This window comes from Hyaloscypha bicolor (assembly GCF_002865645.1).
Source record: "Hyaloscypha bicolor E unplaced genomic scaffold K444scaffold_16, whole genome shotgun sequence".
NCBI lineage: Eukaryota > Fungi > Ascomycota > Leotiomycetes > Helotiales > Hyaloscyphaceae > Hyaloscypha > Hyaloscypha bicolor.
Genome location: NW_020194518.1, coordinates 464,839 through 482,970, shown reverse-complemented (window position 1 = coordinate 482,970; position 18,132 = coordinate 464,839). Strand labels below are relative to the sequence as shown.

General features: G+C 41.7%; 3 protein-coding genes across 3 annotated transcripts; 2 read left to right on the top strand and 1 right to left on the bottom strand.

Moving 5' to 3' along the window:
- Positions 1 to 169: 169 nt before the first annotated feature.
- On the top strand, positions 170 to 1,197 carry K444DRAFT_176474 (uncharacterized protein). Its single transcript, XM_024870776.1, has 2 exons — positions 170 to 785; positions 835 to 1,197. Exons 1-2 carry the CDS (start codon positions 503 to 505, stop codon positions 1,137 to 1,139), a joined length of 588 nt encoding a protein of 195 aa, XP_024742185.1. The 5' UTR covers positions 170 to 502; the 3' UTR covers positions 1,140 to 1,197.
- Positions 1,198 to 2,237: 1,040 nt separating this feature from the next.
- K444DRAFT_519258 (uncharacterized protein) lies at positions 2,238 to 3,854 on the top strand (the record flags this gene model as incomplete). The annotated part of the gene is made up of 2 exons (XM_024873937.1): positions 2,238 to 3,506; positions 3,621 to 3,854. The coding sequence occupies 2 exons, from the start codon at positions 2,238 to 2,240 to the stop codon at positions 3,852 to 3,854; spliced, it is 1,503 nt and encodes a 500-aa protein (XP_024742184.1).
- Positions 3,855 to 4,805: 951 nt separating this feature from the next.
- On the bottom strand, positions 4,806 to 10,083 carry K444DRAFT_659545 (Shikimate dehydrogenase; the record flags this gene model as incomplete). The annotated part of the gene is made up of 3 exons (XM_024886364.1): positions 5,146 to 10,083; positions 5,022 to 5,090; positions 4,806 to 4,832 (listed from the first exon to the last, which is right to left on the bottom strand). Exons 1-3 carry the CDS (start codon positions 9,805 to 9,807, stop codon positions 4,806 to 4,808), a joined length of 4,758 nt encoding a protein of 1,585 aa, XP_024742183.1. The 5' UTR covers positions 9,808 to 10,083.
- Positions 10,084 to 18,132: the final 8,049 nt, after the last annotated feature.

The following is an 18,132-nucleotide window of genomic DNA, read 5'->3' as shown; positions in this document are numbered from 1 at the left end:
GTAGCGGCAGGCTCAGCCACAGCGGCCTTCAGATTTCGCTCCCGTGGCTCGCCCAGAACCCAGAACCAAGATCCCAGATCCCACATCCCAGATCCCAGATCCCATATCTGCATTGGTGAAAGCGCTCCCAAGGCCCTGACCCTGAAATTTGGATCGTGCGGGGAAAACGTGGCCGCCCTGCATGAGTCCGTCAGCTTGCCCAGGGACACAGGCTCCCAAAAACAAAAGACAACATCCTGGGTCGCCCTGTCGTTTGCGGGCCGTGTGGTGGTAGTTGATCCACCCGATCCGGCACTTCAATGTACAGCAAGTACACTGCCATCTGGATCCAGCGCCTGCAGCCTCGCAGATTTGTCGCTATGTATCGTTAACACCTCATGCAGTTCTCTCTTCCTCGGTGCGGAGTTAACGCAAGCCAGACCAGCTGTGAGGTGCAGTGCCGAATGTCCGGTGTCTGCGCCCGCTGGTTGATTCCAGTTTACTATCGTTGTTGTGCTGTGTTATGGATGGTTTTCGGAGTTACGGCCGCGTGGGTGTTACACAGCGAGTCAGCTGCGTTGTGTCCGTTCTTTTTGCTTACGTGGGCCCGGTGTCGCACCCCGTACGAAGTCGGGCCAAAGTCGGACACACGATATCCTACTCAAAAGGGGTGTCGCATTATCCAAACTTCGCAGTCAGATGTCAAGTCCCGCCGAGCCAAGCGTTCGAGTGGCAGGCTGTTCGTGTTTTCGGCAGCTTGATGGCCCCTGCTGATCGCTTCGGAGATATTTTAAGAACGTTATGTTGTAAGTACGAAGTTACGAGATCCGGCAGTAAGTACGTAGTAATGATCAGATCTCTGCTCAGGTCCTTGCGATAGCGTTGGGAATAATCAAGCGATCTCAGCCTCCCAGTTAGATGTCTCTCCCTCTCCCCTTCCTCCAGCCACAATCGTGAAGCGCGCAAAACAAGGTTATCGGGTCCTCGTATCTCCTTATCAGAAACACGACGTGGACGTGGAGATGCAGATCTCTCTTGCAAGCTATGCATACTTCGTATTCAGTCGCAGAGGGCACTCAGCTCTTCTAGGGAGGGCTCGATCGGCCTCATCCGATACCCGTCGCTTGCGTGCAAGCGAACCAGTCAGAGAGGCTCCCTGAGGAGTGCCAGGTTTTCCGTTGTGGCTGTGCCCTCGACAGCTCGCTCTGTTTTCGGCTGACAAACCTCAGCGGCTCTGAACCTCTAGAAGCGGGATATCTGCTTCCATCGCTGCGCGCTATGCTGCATCGGGCAAGGCCAGCCAGGTTGGCTTGATCGGCACGGTGTGGTGGGTCAGGGGGGTCGCATGGGAGTCTGAGGGCCCCCGAGGGAGGGGCTGCCCGTCGTGCGTCATTATTGGACTCACTCCACGCCAGTGACACCACCCCAAAAAATCTGAATGTCCGCGTTTTCTGCACTGCATCGCTGCCAGGGGTGTGACGGTATGGGTTATATCGCTGCTCGCCCCAACATGAAGAGCCCGAGGAATACCGACGACTCTGCAACACAAATACTCTGAACTCTACCAGCCAGCCTATACACTCGAGGAGCTGACAATACCCCATTGCCCCTTACGAGCACATGACCAACCGATTACGAGACACGCAAGCCACCTTCTAGGCCTTTCCACTTGCCTTGGCACCCAGTCATAGCCCTTACCCTTATAAGTGGCGACTCGATCCCAAAAGTTTCTGCATCCACACCCTTCAACTCGCACTATGTTAGCATCAGCTACCATTCCGCATCGACGTCAACAGCATTCCTTCCAACATCAAACACTTTCCATCCCGAACAACTGGTCGTCGAACGCAAACATCTCGACCCCGCAACCACAGCACGCAGCAACGGCGAACCCCATCTTCTCGTTCGAGGATCAGCCATTGTTCGACTACCAACACTACAACTTGAACCAGGCACAGTCGTTGATGCCGGCTGACAATCACAATAGTTGGCTCGAGAACGGCCAGCTTACACCACGATCGACGACGAGAGTCCACCACCGCGAGAGTTCTCTGAGTTCGCTGGGCTCAGCGGGGCCGGCATCACCATATACGGCGAACACTTCGAATCCGCAGGTGGTTGGGGATCTCTATCATGACTTCCACGACTTTCAGCCTACCTCGTCGAAGCCTTTGACCCCAGCGCATACGCCGTCCCAAGAAAGCTTTCTCCCGCCACACTACTCGAACTTTTACCACAACTCCAACTTTGCTTTCACAATGGGCCACGATGGTCTCCCAAAGCCGACTGGTGACGCGGAACTGATGCCTGCACCGGAATTCAACCACTCGGGCAGACCGTCAATAGCATCAGCAACAGCCCGTGACTCATATTCGCCTTCCACGCCACCATCGCATGAGGAGGAGAGGCAAAAACGTGGTGAGACTTCATTGTTCGATTCATGGTTGAATGAATACTTACAACACTGCGACCATCAAGCATACAGAAACACAATGCCCAAACTCGATAGAACCATGACGGACATCTACGCGGACGAACTATACAATCCCAGTTTCCAGATAACTTCTGCGCCTCCGACTTCGACTCCTGCACCATCCACTGTCACTCTCTCACCTCAAAACGATGTCTTCTCACAAAGACTCCAGGCTGCGAACAGTCAACATCTGAGTGCATCGAACACACAAGTTCCCCTTACAATCCCTTCCCGAGAACGTTCTCCATTTCGACAAGGTTCTCCTCTTGCACCGTCCAGGAACAATTTTGGGGTCCAGTCTCCCAACTTGAGATTTGGGACGGCAACACATATGCGTGAGCAGCAGAAGGCGGAGAATGATGCAATGGCATTTCAGAGGCAGCTTGAACGAACATCCCCAGAGCAGACAACTCCGAAGACAATCTCCCCAAAGGATGTTGACCTCGTCTACCACGAGAGCGGGGAGGACGCCAATACACCACTATTCCCGCCCCAGCAGCAAAGCCAAGGCCACCCATCGCGTTACCGACAGCAACCCATCATCTCCCACGACCTCTCGGAGGCGGATGAGAATGCATCACAACGCAGCTACGGAAGCATGGCTACTACACGGCGGGAAAGCTCCTCGACCTATTCAACATCCTCGCAAGCTACACAGCAGCAGCAGGGCGCGTTCAACTTCGTGCCTCCTGCTGTGGCGGGCAGTGTTCGACAACTCCCGCAGCAGTATCCTTTTGTTCCTCAGTCGCGCAGACAACCCAGCAATCTCTCCAACCTCAGCGAGGATTTTCCCGCGACGCTGACCTCAATGGAATCGAGTAGCAGCGAGTATGCGCCCGAACACTCGGAGAGCAAAAAGCCCCCAACGACGTCTGCCGATACAGGAACATACACATGCACATACCACGGCTGCACCTTACGATTCGACACTCCAGCGAAGCTGCAACGACACAAACGTGAAGGCCATCGAAACTCGGCGGCGGCGATCGCCAGCGGGGATGGGAGCGGTATGACCTCAGCGGCGCAGCGCAATTCTCAAGCGGGACCACACAAGGTACGTGCAGCAAAGGCTGCTGATTCAACCCCAATTCCAATTCCAATTCCTCTTCCAATTTCAAATCCATCAGTATTCAAGATGAAATCGAGCGCATATGCTGACCTGACACAGTGTGAGAGAATCAACCCGTCAACAGGCAAGCCGTGCAACACCATCTTCTCGCGCCCGTACGATCTGACGCGGCACGAGGATACGATCCACAACGCCAGGAAGCAGAAGGTCCACTGCCCGCTGTGTACGGAGGAGAAGACGTTCAGCAGGAACGATGCGCTCACCCGACATCTCAGAGTCGTTCACCCTGATCATGTTGATCTCTCCAGGAGCCGGCGCCGCGCGCACGAGTGAGCATACTGTCGCTCGTGCAGGTGCTCATTGGGGGGGGGGGGACTCCGCTGGGCTAACACCATGTGTGGCGTGGCGTGGAGAAGTCGAGATGGGCCACGATCGCGGCATCGTGGCCCCACCTGCACTGCTCAGTCCACTCCTCTCTGCAACATACCGTACCCGCGCGTGAGTCAATCGGGCACGCAGGGTCGTTTTTCCTTCGCTGCAGGGTCTTCGGCAGATGACGGTAGCCCCGGGGCATGGGCTGGGCATCGGGGAAGAAAAAATGAGCAGTTTGGCAAGGACAGGCCCGTGAAGCGGCTCCACGTCGCACGTCTCGTCTCGTCTCGAGGACAGCGGCGGAAAGTCGGCAACAATGCTAGCACCTTCTTGATGATTCGCCAATCGCACCACCACCACCACGAGCGGGTTCCAGCGCAATGACGTCACAGCCAGGATGCGCCCAACGTTCAATGTTCAACACTCACTCACTCGCGGTTGCGGTTGCGATTGCGATTGCTGGCCTGCGACATTGATTTTCATGCCACTCCCGTCATGTCATATCACATCATCATTTCATCACTCGTCGTCACTCGCGTTTCGTACCTGCTCCTTACTTGCTTTGCATTTCTTGGCTTTGACTGCATTTTCTTGCTTGGGAGCGCGGCGTGCCTGGGTGGATCTTTCGTCATTCTGCAAGGCCTGACGACAAATAATGAATGCTTTCTTTGGCCATGACCATCACGTGTACTTTCCTGTATAAAATTTTGGTTTGGGAGGAAAATGCCGCTGGTAAGCGGCCTAACAAAAAGCAAGCGGGCTGAATAAATTAGACAGGTCATGCATTGTATCGTTTTTTCTTCATCATCGTTTTTTTTTGTTTTTTGGCCAGCCACGTGGTGTGTAGCGTGTGTATTGTTATGATGTGTGTATATTTGTCTATAGTTATGGATTACGAGTGAACGGGAATGATTAGATGATCTTGCGGGACCAGTACCCCTATTGTACATCAGTAGATAGATTGTATCAAATACATCAATGAATTGCACTTAGATCATTGGCTCAACCTCATAAATTCAAGTCTATCAGGCGCAGGTGATATTCGACACGTGACTGGACACGCGACCTATCCCGTTACCATCTCACCACCACGGCACAGCCATCCTATTGTGGGCGGTTCTGCTTTACAGCACCACCACCCAGGACAGCAGCTCTTGCATCTTCGTACAGGGGTTTGATACCCGTCCATTTCTGGAACTACAGTGAAAGTCGTTAGCATTTCTGAAGTGCGACTGATCCCTCGATTACTTACCTGATACCAACCCTGGGCACTGAGGACCTCCAACCCCGGAATGGTGACCCAGCCGGCATCTTTGGCCATCTGCATCAACGCGGTTTGGCTCGGCTTGTAGGCCATCTCAAGCAACGTCCGCTGCTGGGCAGTGTTCGATTTGGGGTGTCTCAACATCGTTGCCAAAATCTCACGCATGTTTTGCTCGATAGGTTTGTCGGCAGGGATGGTTCCAATGGCAACACGCGGAACCTCCGAGACGTTTTCCGCTGCAGAGAGTTCAGTCAAGGGGATGATGTTGAACTCTGCGGGGAAAGTAGAGATCATGGCTGAGAGTTTTGAGGGCGTGCGGGAAACGATGTAAATAGGAGAATGCGCAAGAGATTGAAGTGCATAAATGGCTGCTCGCGCCGTGCCGCCTGCACCAATGACGAGGGCACTTCCTGGGGCGCCCGAGGAGATGGTAGAGTAGGAAGCAGACACAAGTGAGTGGGTCATTCCGAGCCAGTCTGTATTCTCCCCGATGAGGCGTGGGGGCTTGCCAGGTTCAACGGATGTTGGAACGATGGTGTTCACAGCTCCAATAATCTTTGCAGCATCTGTAATATCATCGAGAAGCGGGATAATATCTAGCTTGAGGGGAATCGTGACCGATGCACCTCCAAAATCTGGAGACCGGATGACCTCTTTCACATCCTCAGCTTGGTCGGTCTCGAGACGCGAGTACTCGTGAGGGAGCCCTGCTTGGCGAAACAGAGTGTTGTGTAGGGCAGGGGACCTCGAGGCAGAGATCGGCGTCCCGAAGAGATAGAAAGACTTTGGTTGTATCTCGCCCAGCAGTGATAATCCCTGACGAATCTCAGCTGCGGAAAGTTGGCCGGGGGCAGCTTTGAAGGGCAGAGCTGGATGCGATACTGGGGTCATAAAGCCATTCAGGACTCTGCTTAGCTTGCCGAGAACGCCCATGTTGATGGCAATCAAAGGGACATCATGAGCTGCAGCCATGTTGGACTTGAACTTTGCGAGATCAAAGTTATCCTCCATGCTCTTAGCAGAACCAACGAGTTTGATGATGTCACCGTATTGGAGGGCTCTGTTGTAGTACTGAATCCAGCCGCCGTTCTTCCACGAGAGACGCCCATGAGGATCATGATGGGAGGCGATGATTTTTGAGAAACCTTTGGCTTCCGTAACGCTTTGCAAAGTCTCGTCGGGCAACATAACCTCCAGATCGATATATTCTAGTCCCATCCTTACTGCAGCATTGTAAAGCTTAAGCGCTTCTTCCTGGGCATTATCGGGGAACCGGCCACCTTGACTAACTGTTCGGATGGTGAAAATCAATGGCAGTGAGACAATCGACCTCAAATGTGCTATTTGAACACTCAGAAAGTCGAGGGTCGGAATTCCATCCTTGGAGTTCGGATCCTCAAGAAGATCAACTCTAACTTCCACTGCATCTGAGCCAACGGCAATAAGCGGAAGCACCTCAGCGGCAGAAGAGATATCTGGCATCGTAAGAGAGACAAAGAATGTGTGTTGCTTTTTTCGAAATTCCTCGAAGTGAGTGCTCTGTCCAGAGATCAAAGAAAGAAATCTTGCGAAGTCGTCGCGAGCCACAGAAAGAGCCCCCGTCTCCCCGCTCTTGCTGTGATATTGGAAGTTGCTGCACTCTTGAAACCACGGCTTTCGCCTTAAGTATACACCCATCATGTCTTCCACATATGCCGGGCGAGTTTTGTCGATTTGGAGGTACTCCATTACTTGCTCCGTGTCTCGATGCACGAGAAGGACAATGCCACCAGTCTTGTGATAGTTGGAAAGAAGTTGGCGGGCCTCTGGCATCTCGACGACGCCGCCCCCACAAGCAAAAACGTATCCCTTCGGCTTTTCAGTAATCACCCGCTTAAGCAGGGAAAGTTCGGTATCTCTGAATCTCTCCCAACCATTCGCTCGAATAAATTCTGGTATAGTCATGCCAACAGTTCGCTCAAGCTCAACATCGAGATCCAAATGAGGCCTGCCCAAAAGCCTTGCTGCCCAGCCTCCAGCCGTTGTCTTCCCCGCGCCGCGCATGCCAATAATGAATAATGAGTTGTCAGAAAGAGCAGAGGAGTTCTGGCTTGTAGCGTGTCCACCCTTTATCTCTCGTCCAGCCAGGTGAACATGAAACGAGAGAGCCAGAATATCCCACCATCCGGGCCAAGTTTTCCCAACACATTCCCGTTCACTGACCAGCACCGGAGACGGGGCAGCAACCGAGAGTACGCTGAAGCTCATTGCTACGCGATGATCATCGTAACAATACACTCCATCCTGAGGGGGGTCCAGCATAGCGGCGGGCTTCCCATCCACTTCGATTCCATCATCAAACTCGCGACATACCACGCCGAACTTTGCGAGCTGGTCCTTCATCGCAACTATTCGGTTGCATTCTTTTACTCGTTGATTGGCTATTCCCTTGATCCGCGTGGTGCCTTTTGCTACAGCAGCCAGCACAGACGCTGTCAAGAAAGCATCTGTCATCGGTTCCATGTCAACTTCGTTTATTGCACTCAGTTGCCCAGGTGAAGGCCCGGTCACAGTGGTGGAAAAGTCATCTTGGACGACTGTACAGCCCATTGGCTTTAGGACTTCCACAGCAAAGCGGGCGTCTCCCTGCAAAGACTTTGAACCTATGTTTGGTATTGTGCAAGTGGTTCCGGAAATTGCTGCGACTGCGAGAGGGTATGTGGCGGAGCTAGCGTCACTCTCTACGATATATTCGGCTGGATTCCGATACACGCCGTGCGGGATGTGATAAGTGTGGTCCTCGGTCTTGGATCGGACCACATGGATTCCAAAAGTGGCCATCATCGCAGTCGTCATGTCAATGTAGGGCTGAGAAATTGGCTTTCCTCCAACAAGGCGCAAAGTGACTGGCTTTTTCGCATACGGTGCGCACATCAGCAGCGATGACACATATTGAGAAGAAACAGTGGCAGCAAGCTCGATTTCGCCGCCTGTAAACCCACCAGAAGCTGATACATCCAGTGGGAGACTGTGTTTTTTCTCGAGGTATTTGATTCCAACGCCGTTGGCCCGAAGAGAGTCCACAAGGGGGCCTATTGGTCTAGCCTTCATGCGAGAGTTTCCAGTGATGATCGTTGATGAAACAGTGGAAGGTTTACACAGTGACAACACCGTCGTCAAGAATCTAGAGGCGGTGCCAGCGTTGCCGATATAGAGTTCTGTTGAACTAGCTCGCAGGTCACCACCTTTTCCCTTCACAACCAAAACTTCGCCAGCATCTTCCCATCCATAGGTGGCACCTCCAAGCTTTGAGATTGCAGTAAGCATAAATTCGGTATCATCCGAGTGAAGCAAATTTTTGATACGACAAGTTCCAGTGCCGAGCGCCGCCAATACAAGAGCACGATTTGAAATGCTTTTCGACCCTGGAGGGGTAACCTCGGTTTTCAAGTCCTTTGGGATCGCTGGAGTAACCTCGATTGCATCCGAAAGGACTATTCCGATAGTTCTATCTTCTACTACGGTGGCTCTCGGTTCGTGTGTCTTTCCAATTGCCGAGAGAAGGACAATTTTCTTCTTGTTGCCGTCATTCTTCTTGTCCACCCCCATTTTCTGGAGAAGGATATCTACTGGGCAGAGCTTCCCAGCTGTAATCTTCTGGATACGTTTGTCTTGCAGTGACGTTGGAAGCCCATAGCTTGAGATGCATTTGATGAGACGTGCTACAGCACCAGGTTTCAAGATCCCAAGATGACGGGCCAGCTCTGCTTCTTTAACCATTCCGATTGCAACTGCCTCGCCGTGTAAGACCTGAGGTGTGAGAATTGCCTCATAAGCATGTCCAATAGAATGGCCGAAGTTGAGAAGATTCCTAAGACCCCCTTCCCGCTCATCTGCTGACACTACGCCGGCTTTTATTCTTGCCGATCCCAGGACAATCCTCTTCAGGATATCTCTGATAGGGTCCAATCTGCTGAAAGGGTCGGACGCTTTATCTCGGATTGTTTCCATTAGCAGGATTGCATTATCCTCCAAAGCGGCAAATTCAACCTCGTCCCAGATCGCTGCTGTCTTTATCACTTCTGCCATGCCATTCACAAATTCACGAACGGGTAAGGTTTCAAGGAATCTCAGATCAATGTAGATCCTCTGAGGTTGCCAGAAGGCGCCGATGAGGTTTTTGCCTAGCGGAGTGTCGATTGCAGTCTTGCCTCCAATGGATGAGTCGACCATGGCGAGAAGTGTAGTGGGCACCTGTACAAAGCGCACACCTCTCATGAATGTTGCAGCGACGTATCCAATCATATCTCCAATGACACCTCCCCCGAGAGCGATGATGACCGTGTCCCTCGTGCATTGTTCTGACAGCATCCAATCTTCAATCTCAGCTTTAGTTTCTCGACCTTTGGAAGTTTCTCCGGGAGGGATCTTGTATGTGAGAAGTCGTGGGGGCGCATTCGATGTCGATACATAATCCTCGAACGCTTGCTTGAATGCCGGTACATAGAGCGGTGAGAGGTTTGTATCGGTAATGAGGATGTAGGTAGAGGAGGGAAGGTTGGAGAGCAGATCCTCGACGACAAAGCTCCGCCAAATGTCGAAGTCAACAACAATGTCTTCCTTTCCCAGGATCGCAATTCGCGTCGGAGCAAGGGGTGACGTCGAGCCCATGTTGCTGTTTGTTCAAATTGGGGCGTCTGCTCTCAAATGCAGAGACACTCGCGATGCAAGGGCTTTAAAGAGGCAGAGAGGTGTGTGTCCATGCGATGTTCGGTTGGGCACCGCAACTGCAATTGCAATTGCAAATGGGTTTCGGGGACCCGGATACAGAAGGTGATCTATTTGATGGTTCGGATGGGCAGCAGCTGAGGCTGGGACAGGACTGCACGGCACAGTAGAGGAAGGCGACGAGGTGAGTGTGAGTGTGTGAGTGTGAGTGTGAGTGTGAGTGTGAGTGTAAATTTTATGACTCTCCTCTCTCCGAAATAATTTTTGCAAGGGACCTACATTAGCGTCGATGGGAATACCAGGGGTTTGATGGCTGGTGGAGATGGCTCGCGCCCCCGGTTAGTTCGTGATACACCGAAATCCGGGCCGAAATCAACGTTTTCTATATTAACTTCCATAACAATGACAATTAAATTTTTGCAATTTTACAGAGGGTAATCATATAGACTGCACATTAATTAATATTGTTTATTAACAGAACCTAAGTGTGCTGGCTGTTAAATAACGTAATCCGGGGTTTGATTTTTAGGCTGGATTCGCTAACAAATTTGGCGCGTGTGTGGGTAGAAGTATCCACTAGCCAACCGCCCAAACCCCCATCCGCCCACGCCTAAAAAATCGATTTTTAATTACACCTTCATTATAATTACAAATCCTTTAATATATTAACGTCCCATAGTATTTTCAATATCCTAATAACTATATATTTAATTTAATCTTGTGGTACGGCTAGAATCGCCTATTAATATCGAATTTTTTTTTTTTTGGTATGCGGCCGGCTTCCTTAATTTTTTTTGGTGCGGGCGCGTACCAAAAATCTAAAAATTCGATATTAATAGGCGATTCTAGCCGTACCACAAGATTAAATTAAATATATAGTTATTAGGATATTGAAAATACTATGGGACGTTAATATATTAAAGGATTTGTAATTATAATGAAGGTGTAATTAAAAATCGATTTTTTAGGCGTGGGCGGATGGGGGTTTGGGCGGTTGGCTAGTGGATACTTCTATCACGACCACGACTATGCGGAGGCGCGTGGATGGGTGGGTGCTTCCCCACATTACCTACACTTTGGCCAACCTCCCCTCCCCTCATCTTCTCTCCATTGCTCTGTCTCCCTCCCTTGGGACGCCATCCTGTCCTCGTCGTATCGTGCCACCTGTAGTATACGCTCTATCCTATTCTTCGCGGTCCGTTGAGCGGAGCACCGCTATCTATCTGCTTCATTATCCCAGCCACGGCTTTGAATTATTAAAAAAAGCGAGATTTTGACTTGTCAAAGCGAAGCTTTTATTTACGTGGGGTGGGCTGGTGTGACAAATTGTTCACGTGACAGTAAAAATTCAATGGCACGTGACCTGTTAAAATATTTTCCCTGTGCTAGAGGCTTAAGGGGGGGGGGGGGGGGGGTTTCTGTTATATAAGAGGAGTGAGTTGAGTGAAGTGTGAAAGATAATTAATTACTATATAAGAGAAGTACTACTTCTAAGATATTACTTATATTATATTATAGTAATATAACTTTTATTATTTATTTATAATATAATAATTACTATTATTAGAAATATTAGTAATATTTTTATTATAATAAAATAAAATATTATAAAATACTATAAAAAAAGTAATTAATTAAATAAAAAGAACTATTATAATAAGTTTTACTATTTTCCTAATTATTTAAGATTAGAGTCTAGCTATTATAAGTATTATATAATTATATTCCTAAAATAACTAAAAACTAGATGTGATATATATAGGGTCGCACGTGACTTAAGGGCATGTAACGAACCTCGGATATCGCGGGTATTAATCAGGGAGTTCGGTAGCCCTTCGATATCCTAACTAACTACTATTTATATTATATATATTAGGCTTATAAATTACTAATTATATATATGCCATTGGGGCCTCCTATTTAGAGGGGGCTTCCCTGGACCTTATAGGAGGGACAGAGATTAGTTCTATACTGAATTTAATACTATGGTTTTATAATATACTAATTTATTCTATTATCTTATTACCTACTAATAAATACCTTATAAGCTAATCTCTCTACCCTTAAAGGAGGTAGTTCAATAAGTAATTATGTCTCGAAATCTGCGAAATATATGATCTCTCGCCAAAGCTATTCCTATAGAGGAAGTCGACCAGATTAACCCTAATATAGGTAATAGCGAAGGCTCGTCTAATACTTTTAATGGGGCCCCTCAGGAGCCTCCGAGAGCCAGTAATAATAACGGAAATAATTCCGGTAATAATTAAGATACCGAGATTAATACCCGAATTACTGCCGCCCAAGCTACGGAACAGGGCTTATATACTAAAGTCGAAGTACTCTAACGAAAGCAAGAATTAGTAGATATAATTAACTAGTATATCCTATAGTTAGAATAATACAAGGGTACCCTTAGGGATACCTTGCGGTTTACTATATCTCATAGAAACTCTATTTATAAGTTTATTCTCTCTTCCTTAGTAATTCCTACTAGGGAACTTCCTGAAATAGGATTAGAACCCACTTTCTTTCCTAATATAATAAGCTTTGAGAGTAATCTCAATACTATTTATTAGGAGCTATTATATAATATCCTAAAGATATATTTAGACTAAGAGAAGCTTCTTAAGGTCCGGATACCTGACTTATATTATAGAAAGTCCCTCAAGAAATAGAGGATATTTATATCCTCCTGGAAGGTAGTCTTTAGGACCTAGCCTTAAACTTATAATAGATACTTTTCTAGAGTTAACTTTACTATAAGTGCCCTTAGGGACAAACCTTATAATACTTGGGAGGCTATAATAAAGCAAAGCCTACTATTATATAAGGTCTATTAGAAGCGATTTAAGGCCTACTTGGCTAATATACTCTAAGTACCTCAAATCCGTTAATAAGACACCTTTAAGGAACTCCGAGATCTTTATTAGAAAGATAGCGAGATAGTTACCGAGTTATATACTCGGATAATTAGTCTCGAAATTAACCAGGACCTATACCCTGAGAGAAACCGGATCTGGACTCTCGATATTGCTTTATCTAACTATAAGACTTATTAGATACTTATATCTATTTTCTTAGGAAATAAGGCAGTATCTATTTCCGAATAGCTTGAGAAAGCTTAGAAAGCAGAATATACTACTTATTCCAAATTAAGAAGAGTAAAGGCAGGGAAGTCTAGTAAGGGCAATTCTATTCCTAAGGACTCTGACTTAGTGAATTCTAATTTGCAAGGCTATTAAAAAAGGAAGAATAAGTTCCGAAAATCATATAAGAAACCCTTAGGTAGTATTTTGGCTCCTTTAAAGCCTTAATAAAGTACTAGTTCTACTTTAGGTATAATTTATTAGACTTATAAATAGAAAGAATACTTCTCAGGAAATGCGAAGTATTCTAAGTATACTAAATAGGCTCGGCAAAACCCTAATAAGGCCAAAACCATAGAAGAATTAAGGTATTTATAGAAGCAGGTTAATATTATTACTATAGAGAAGTACTCTAGAGGAAATTCTCCTAAGGAATAGGGAAAAGAGAAGGCCAAATCTTGAATATTAATGATTTTAGCTATAATAAAAAAGGCATATTACTTTATATAACTATTTAAGCAAGATTAATATAGCCAGAAATAAGTGCCTTAGAAATATATAATAGACTCGGTAATACCGGGTTAGACTATAACTTTCTTAATAATAATTAGGCTTAAAGCCGGGGCTTTACTACCTTAGCTAAGTATAACTAAGAGTTTATAATCTTTTATAGGAATAGATTTAAGATCTATTAAACTTATAATCTTAAGGTATTTATTATAGATAATTATAGCAAGATACGTTCTTTTAAGCTCCGGTTCTATAGGTATAAGAATATTAGCTCTTATAGCCTTATCTTTAGTATAGAATTTTATAAAGTAATCCTTATATAATATATAGACTATATTAAGAAATAATAGGTATATATACCTATATAGCCTAATAATATTAAGATTCTAATATTAAAAGAATTCGGTAAGGAGCTTAACCGGTACCCTGAGCTAGTACCTTAAGTTTTATTCTTGACTAAAGGCAAATATAACTATTCTAGATAATAGGCTTTATATATTTATAATAGTTACTAGGTCTCTGCTTTATTATATAGTTCTAGTAATACTAAATAGGAGTTTTTAATATAGTAAATTAATACCCTCTGGAAAGAGGCTTTAGAGATACCTATTTATTTCCGGAATAATAAATATAAAGACTTCTTAGAGGTTTTTAATTCTAATAAAGCTTTGGAACTTCCTAATCTTGGCAGTATTAAATACTCTATTAATATAGATAGTATAATCCCGTATAGGCCTTTATATAATCTATTAGAGACCTAACTAGAAGTATTATATCTATATTTGCAGGATATGCTTTATAAATATTAGATAAGGCCTAGTAAAAGCCTAGTAGGAATACCTATTTTTTTTATTCCTAAGAAAAATAGAGAACTATGTCTTTATATTAATTATTATAGACTTAATTAAGTTATAATTAAGAATTAGTATCCGCTTCCTCTTATTAATAAGACCCTTAACTAGCTCCGAAAAGCCAAGATTTTTATAAAGCTAGATCTCAAGGATATATATTATTAGATAAGAATTCATAAAGAATATAAGTAGAAGACGGCTTTTAGGACCTGCTATAGCTATTTTAAATATCTTATAATACCTTTTAAGCTAGCTAATATACTAGCCATATTTTAAATATATATTAATACTATATTTATAGGGCTCCTGGATTATTTCATAGTTATTTATTTAAATAATATCCTTATTTACTCCCGAAATAAGGATAAATACTATAATTATGTTTACTAGATACTTACTAGGCTATATAAAAATAACCTATTTTATAAACTTAGTAAATACGAGTTTAATATTAAGGAAGTCGAATTTTTGGGCTTCCTTATTAGAATAAAAGGTATTTATATGAATCCTAAATAGGTCTATAGTATTATTAAATAGCCAGAACCAGAATTATTTTATAATATTCAAGTATTTCTTAGATTTACTAATTTCTATTATAGGTTTATTTACTATTACTTTCAGGTAACTATAGGCTTAATAGATCTCTTAAAAGAAATAGAAAAGGGCCGGAAATCCGATTTCTTTATATAAATAGATAAAGCGGCTAAAAGCTTTAAGACTTTAAAAAAAGCTTTTACTATAATACCTATCCTGGTCTATTTTGACCTTTCTAAGAAGATTTATATTAAAACTAATATATTAAAATTTGTAATTACTAGTACTATTTTATAATAAATTAATTCTAGTAATAGCCCAAAAAAATACTAGTATCTAGTAATATTCTGGTCCCGGAAACTTTCTAGAGCCAAATATAATTATAATACTTATAATAGGGAGCTGCTTATAATTATTAAAGCCTTTAAGTATTAGTACTATTACCTTAAAGGGTCCAGGTTTATAATTAAGGTTATTATAGACTATAATAATCTTTAATACTTTATAGAAATAAAGTATCTAAAGAGCTATTAAGTATATTAGGTAATATATCTTATAATATATAATTTTAATATTATTTATTATAGAGGTGCCTTAAACCTAGTAAATAGACCTAGTAGAAGACCTAATTATAAAAAAGGTCCTATTAATATAACTTAGCTTCTAACTTTTTAGAATAAATTAAAGGAAGCTTTTATAGTTATAATTTAGAGGTCCTTATAGATATCTAAAAAGTTCTTTCTTTAGAATAGGTATTATTTAATACTTACTATATTTATAGTAGCTAAGGAGAAATATTTATTATAAGATAAGTAAATAGATTATCTTATAAATTTCTTAATTATAAAATTAGTTAAGAAGTAAGATATAGGGAAATGCCTTAAAGGCTCTACTATTATAGCTAAGGTAATAAGAATATCTATAACTATATTACTTAATAAAACTAAAAACTTCTCGGTTCTTCGAGTTTTTGAATTAAATAGTTATAAATATCTAATTCCCTATATATAGATATATATGGCTACTAAAAGAGCTATAGTACTAGCCTCTTTATCTGAATTCCTTCTAGATATTATCTAGATAGCTTAGAGAAATAATTCTTGATATTAAAATATTATAAAATAAAGGCTTAGTAAGAAAGATATTAAGAGAAAAGAAATCTGGAAAAATAATTCGGGCCTATTTAGGTACTATTTAAGAATTATTATATCTAATAATTCTGCTTTATATTAAGAAGTTATAAAGCTTTATTATAATAACCTAATAGCTAAATACTATAAAGTAAAGAAGACTTTTAAGCTCTTTAGAAAGTCCTAGTATTAGGAAAATATAGAAAAAGATATTTATAATTATTATTAAGAATATAATATTTACTAGAGAATTAAGGTAAAGAGGTATTTGCTATATAGCTTGCTTAGTAGTTTACTATAGCCTAAAAAACTCTAGAGTAAGATCTTTATAAATTTTATTATAGGTCTGCTATTATATAAGAACCTAGTAGAAGGTTCCGATTTTAATATAATTCTTATAGTTATTAACTAGTACTCTAAAATAGTAAGATATATTATATATTATAAGACTATTAATTCTCTAGAGCTTATTAAAATTATATAGGAATATGTTTTCTCGATTTTTGGCTTTCCTAATAGAATTATTTCCGATTAAGAAATAGTATTTACTAGCTAGTTCTAGTTTATTTTCTGCTTCTATTTAATATATAAATAGTATTTGAGTATAGCTTATTATCTTTAGATAGATAATTAGATAGAAAGATAAAACTAGACCCTAAAATATTACCTAAAATATTATTATAATATCTAAAAAAATAACTAGTTTAAGAAGTTATTTTTTATAGAATTTATATATAATAATTTAAAATATTAGGTTTTATAGGATATATCTTTTTATATATATTATAGATATTATTCTTAACTTTTATAAAATCCTGAGAATAGAATTATAGAAGAGGTACTAGCTATATATAGGAGGCTAGAAACCTTTAAAGTAAAGTAAAGAAAGCTTAAGAATTTATAATATTATATATAAAATAACCGAGAAACCTATTATAATAAGTACTAGTTAGCTAAATACTATTTTAAAAAAGCCTAGGTAATACTATTAATAAGAAATATTAAACTTAAGGCAGGAAAGCTTAAACTAAAATTTATAAGTCTATTTAGGATCTTTAAATATATTAGTAATTTAGTATATAAGTTAGAATTACTAAGTATATATAATTATTTATATTTAATTTTTTATATTTCTCTTCTTAAAAAGTATATAGTAAAAAAGAGTTAGAAGCCATACTTATATTTCTCCGGAGAACTTCCGGAATTAGTAAATAATAATAAAGAATAAGAATAGGAAATAGAAGCTATTATTAATTATTAATAAGATAATAGAAATAAGAAGTAATAGTATTTAATTAAATAGAAAGCCTGGCCTAAAGATTATAATACCTGGTTACCTGCTTTCCCTAATCTTAAAAATTCCAAGAAATTTCTAAAATTATATAACCGAAACTATAGCTTGGAATCCGAAACTATTTCTTAATAATCTCTTAAGATTAAAAAGAATTCTAAACTACTAAGAAAAAGGCTATTTAAAAGAAAAAAAGAATCTAAATAGCTAAGAAAAGGCCTAGAATAGTAATAGAAATACTCTTTTCCTGGATTTTTTACTTATAAAGATTTTCTAGAGTTTTATTAAGGCTTATAAGAATTATATTTAAATTATTAGAAAAAGATTTAGAATTAAGAAAGATTTATTATAAATAAACTAGCTATAGGTATCTCAAATAAATAAATTCTAATTCCTATAAATTCCTAATTCCTAAAGTAAGAATACCAAATACCGGCCCTATTTAGGACTTAGTAAAGAATTAGCTAATACTTTCCAGAATCCGCTTATTTCTTAATAAAATATAGTTATACTATAATAATATTAGTATTAAGAATATTAAGAGAAGTAAGTAAGGAACTTATAATAGCTATATATATTTTATAAAAGGCCCGAACTTCTAAAATCAGGTCCCGAATAGCTATAAGTATTATATTATTAGTACTTAAAGTACTAGTAATAGACTACTTAGTAATCTCGGTAATAAGCTTAATAATAAGGTTAATACCTTAAAAGTAGATATTATAGTATTTTTTTAAGAAATTAGTAAGTACCTAAGTATATTAGAAAAAACTTATCTTTGGGATATTAACCCAAATAATATTATTATTTGCCTTATTAAGATAAGAAGAAGAATTCCGAAGCTTATTAGTATTTTTCTAGTCTTT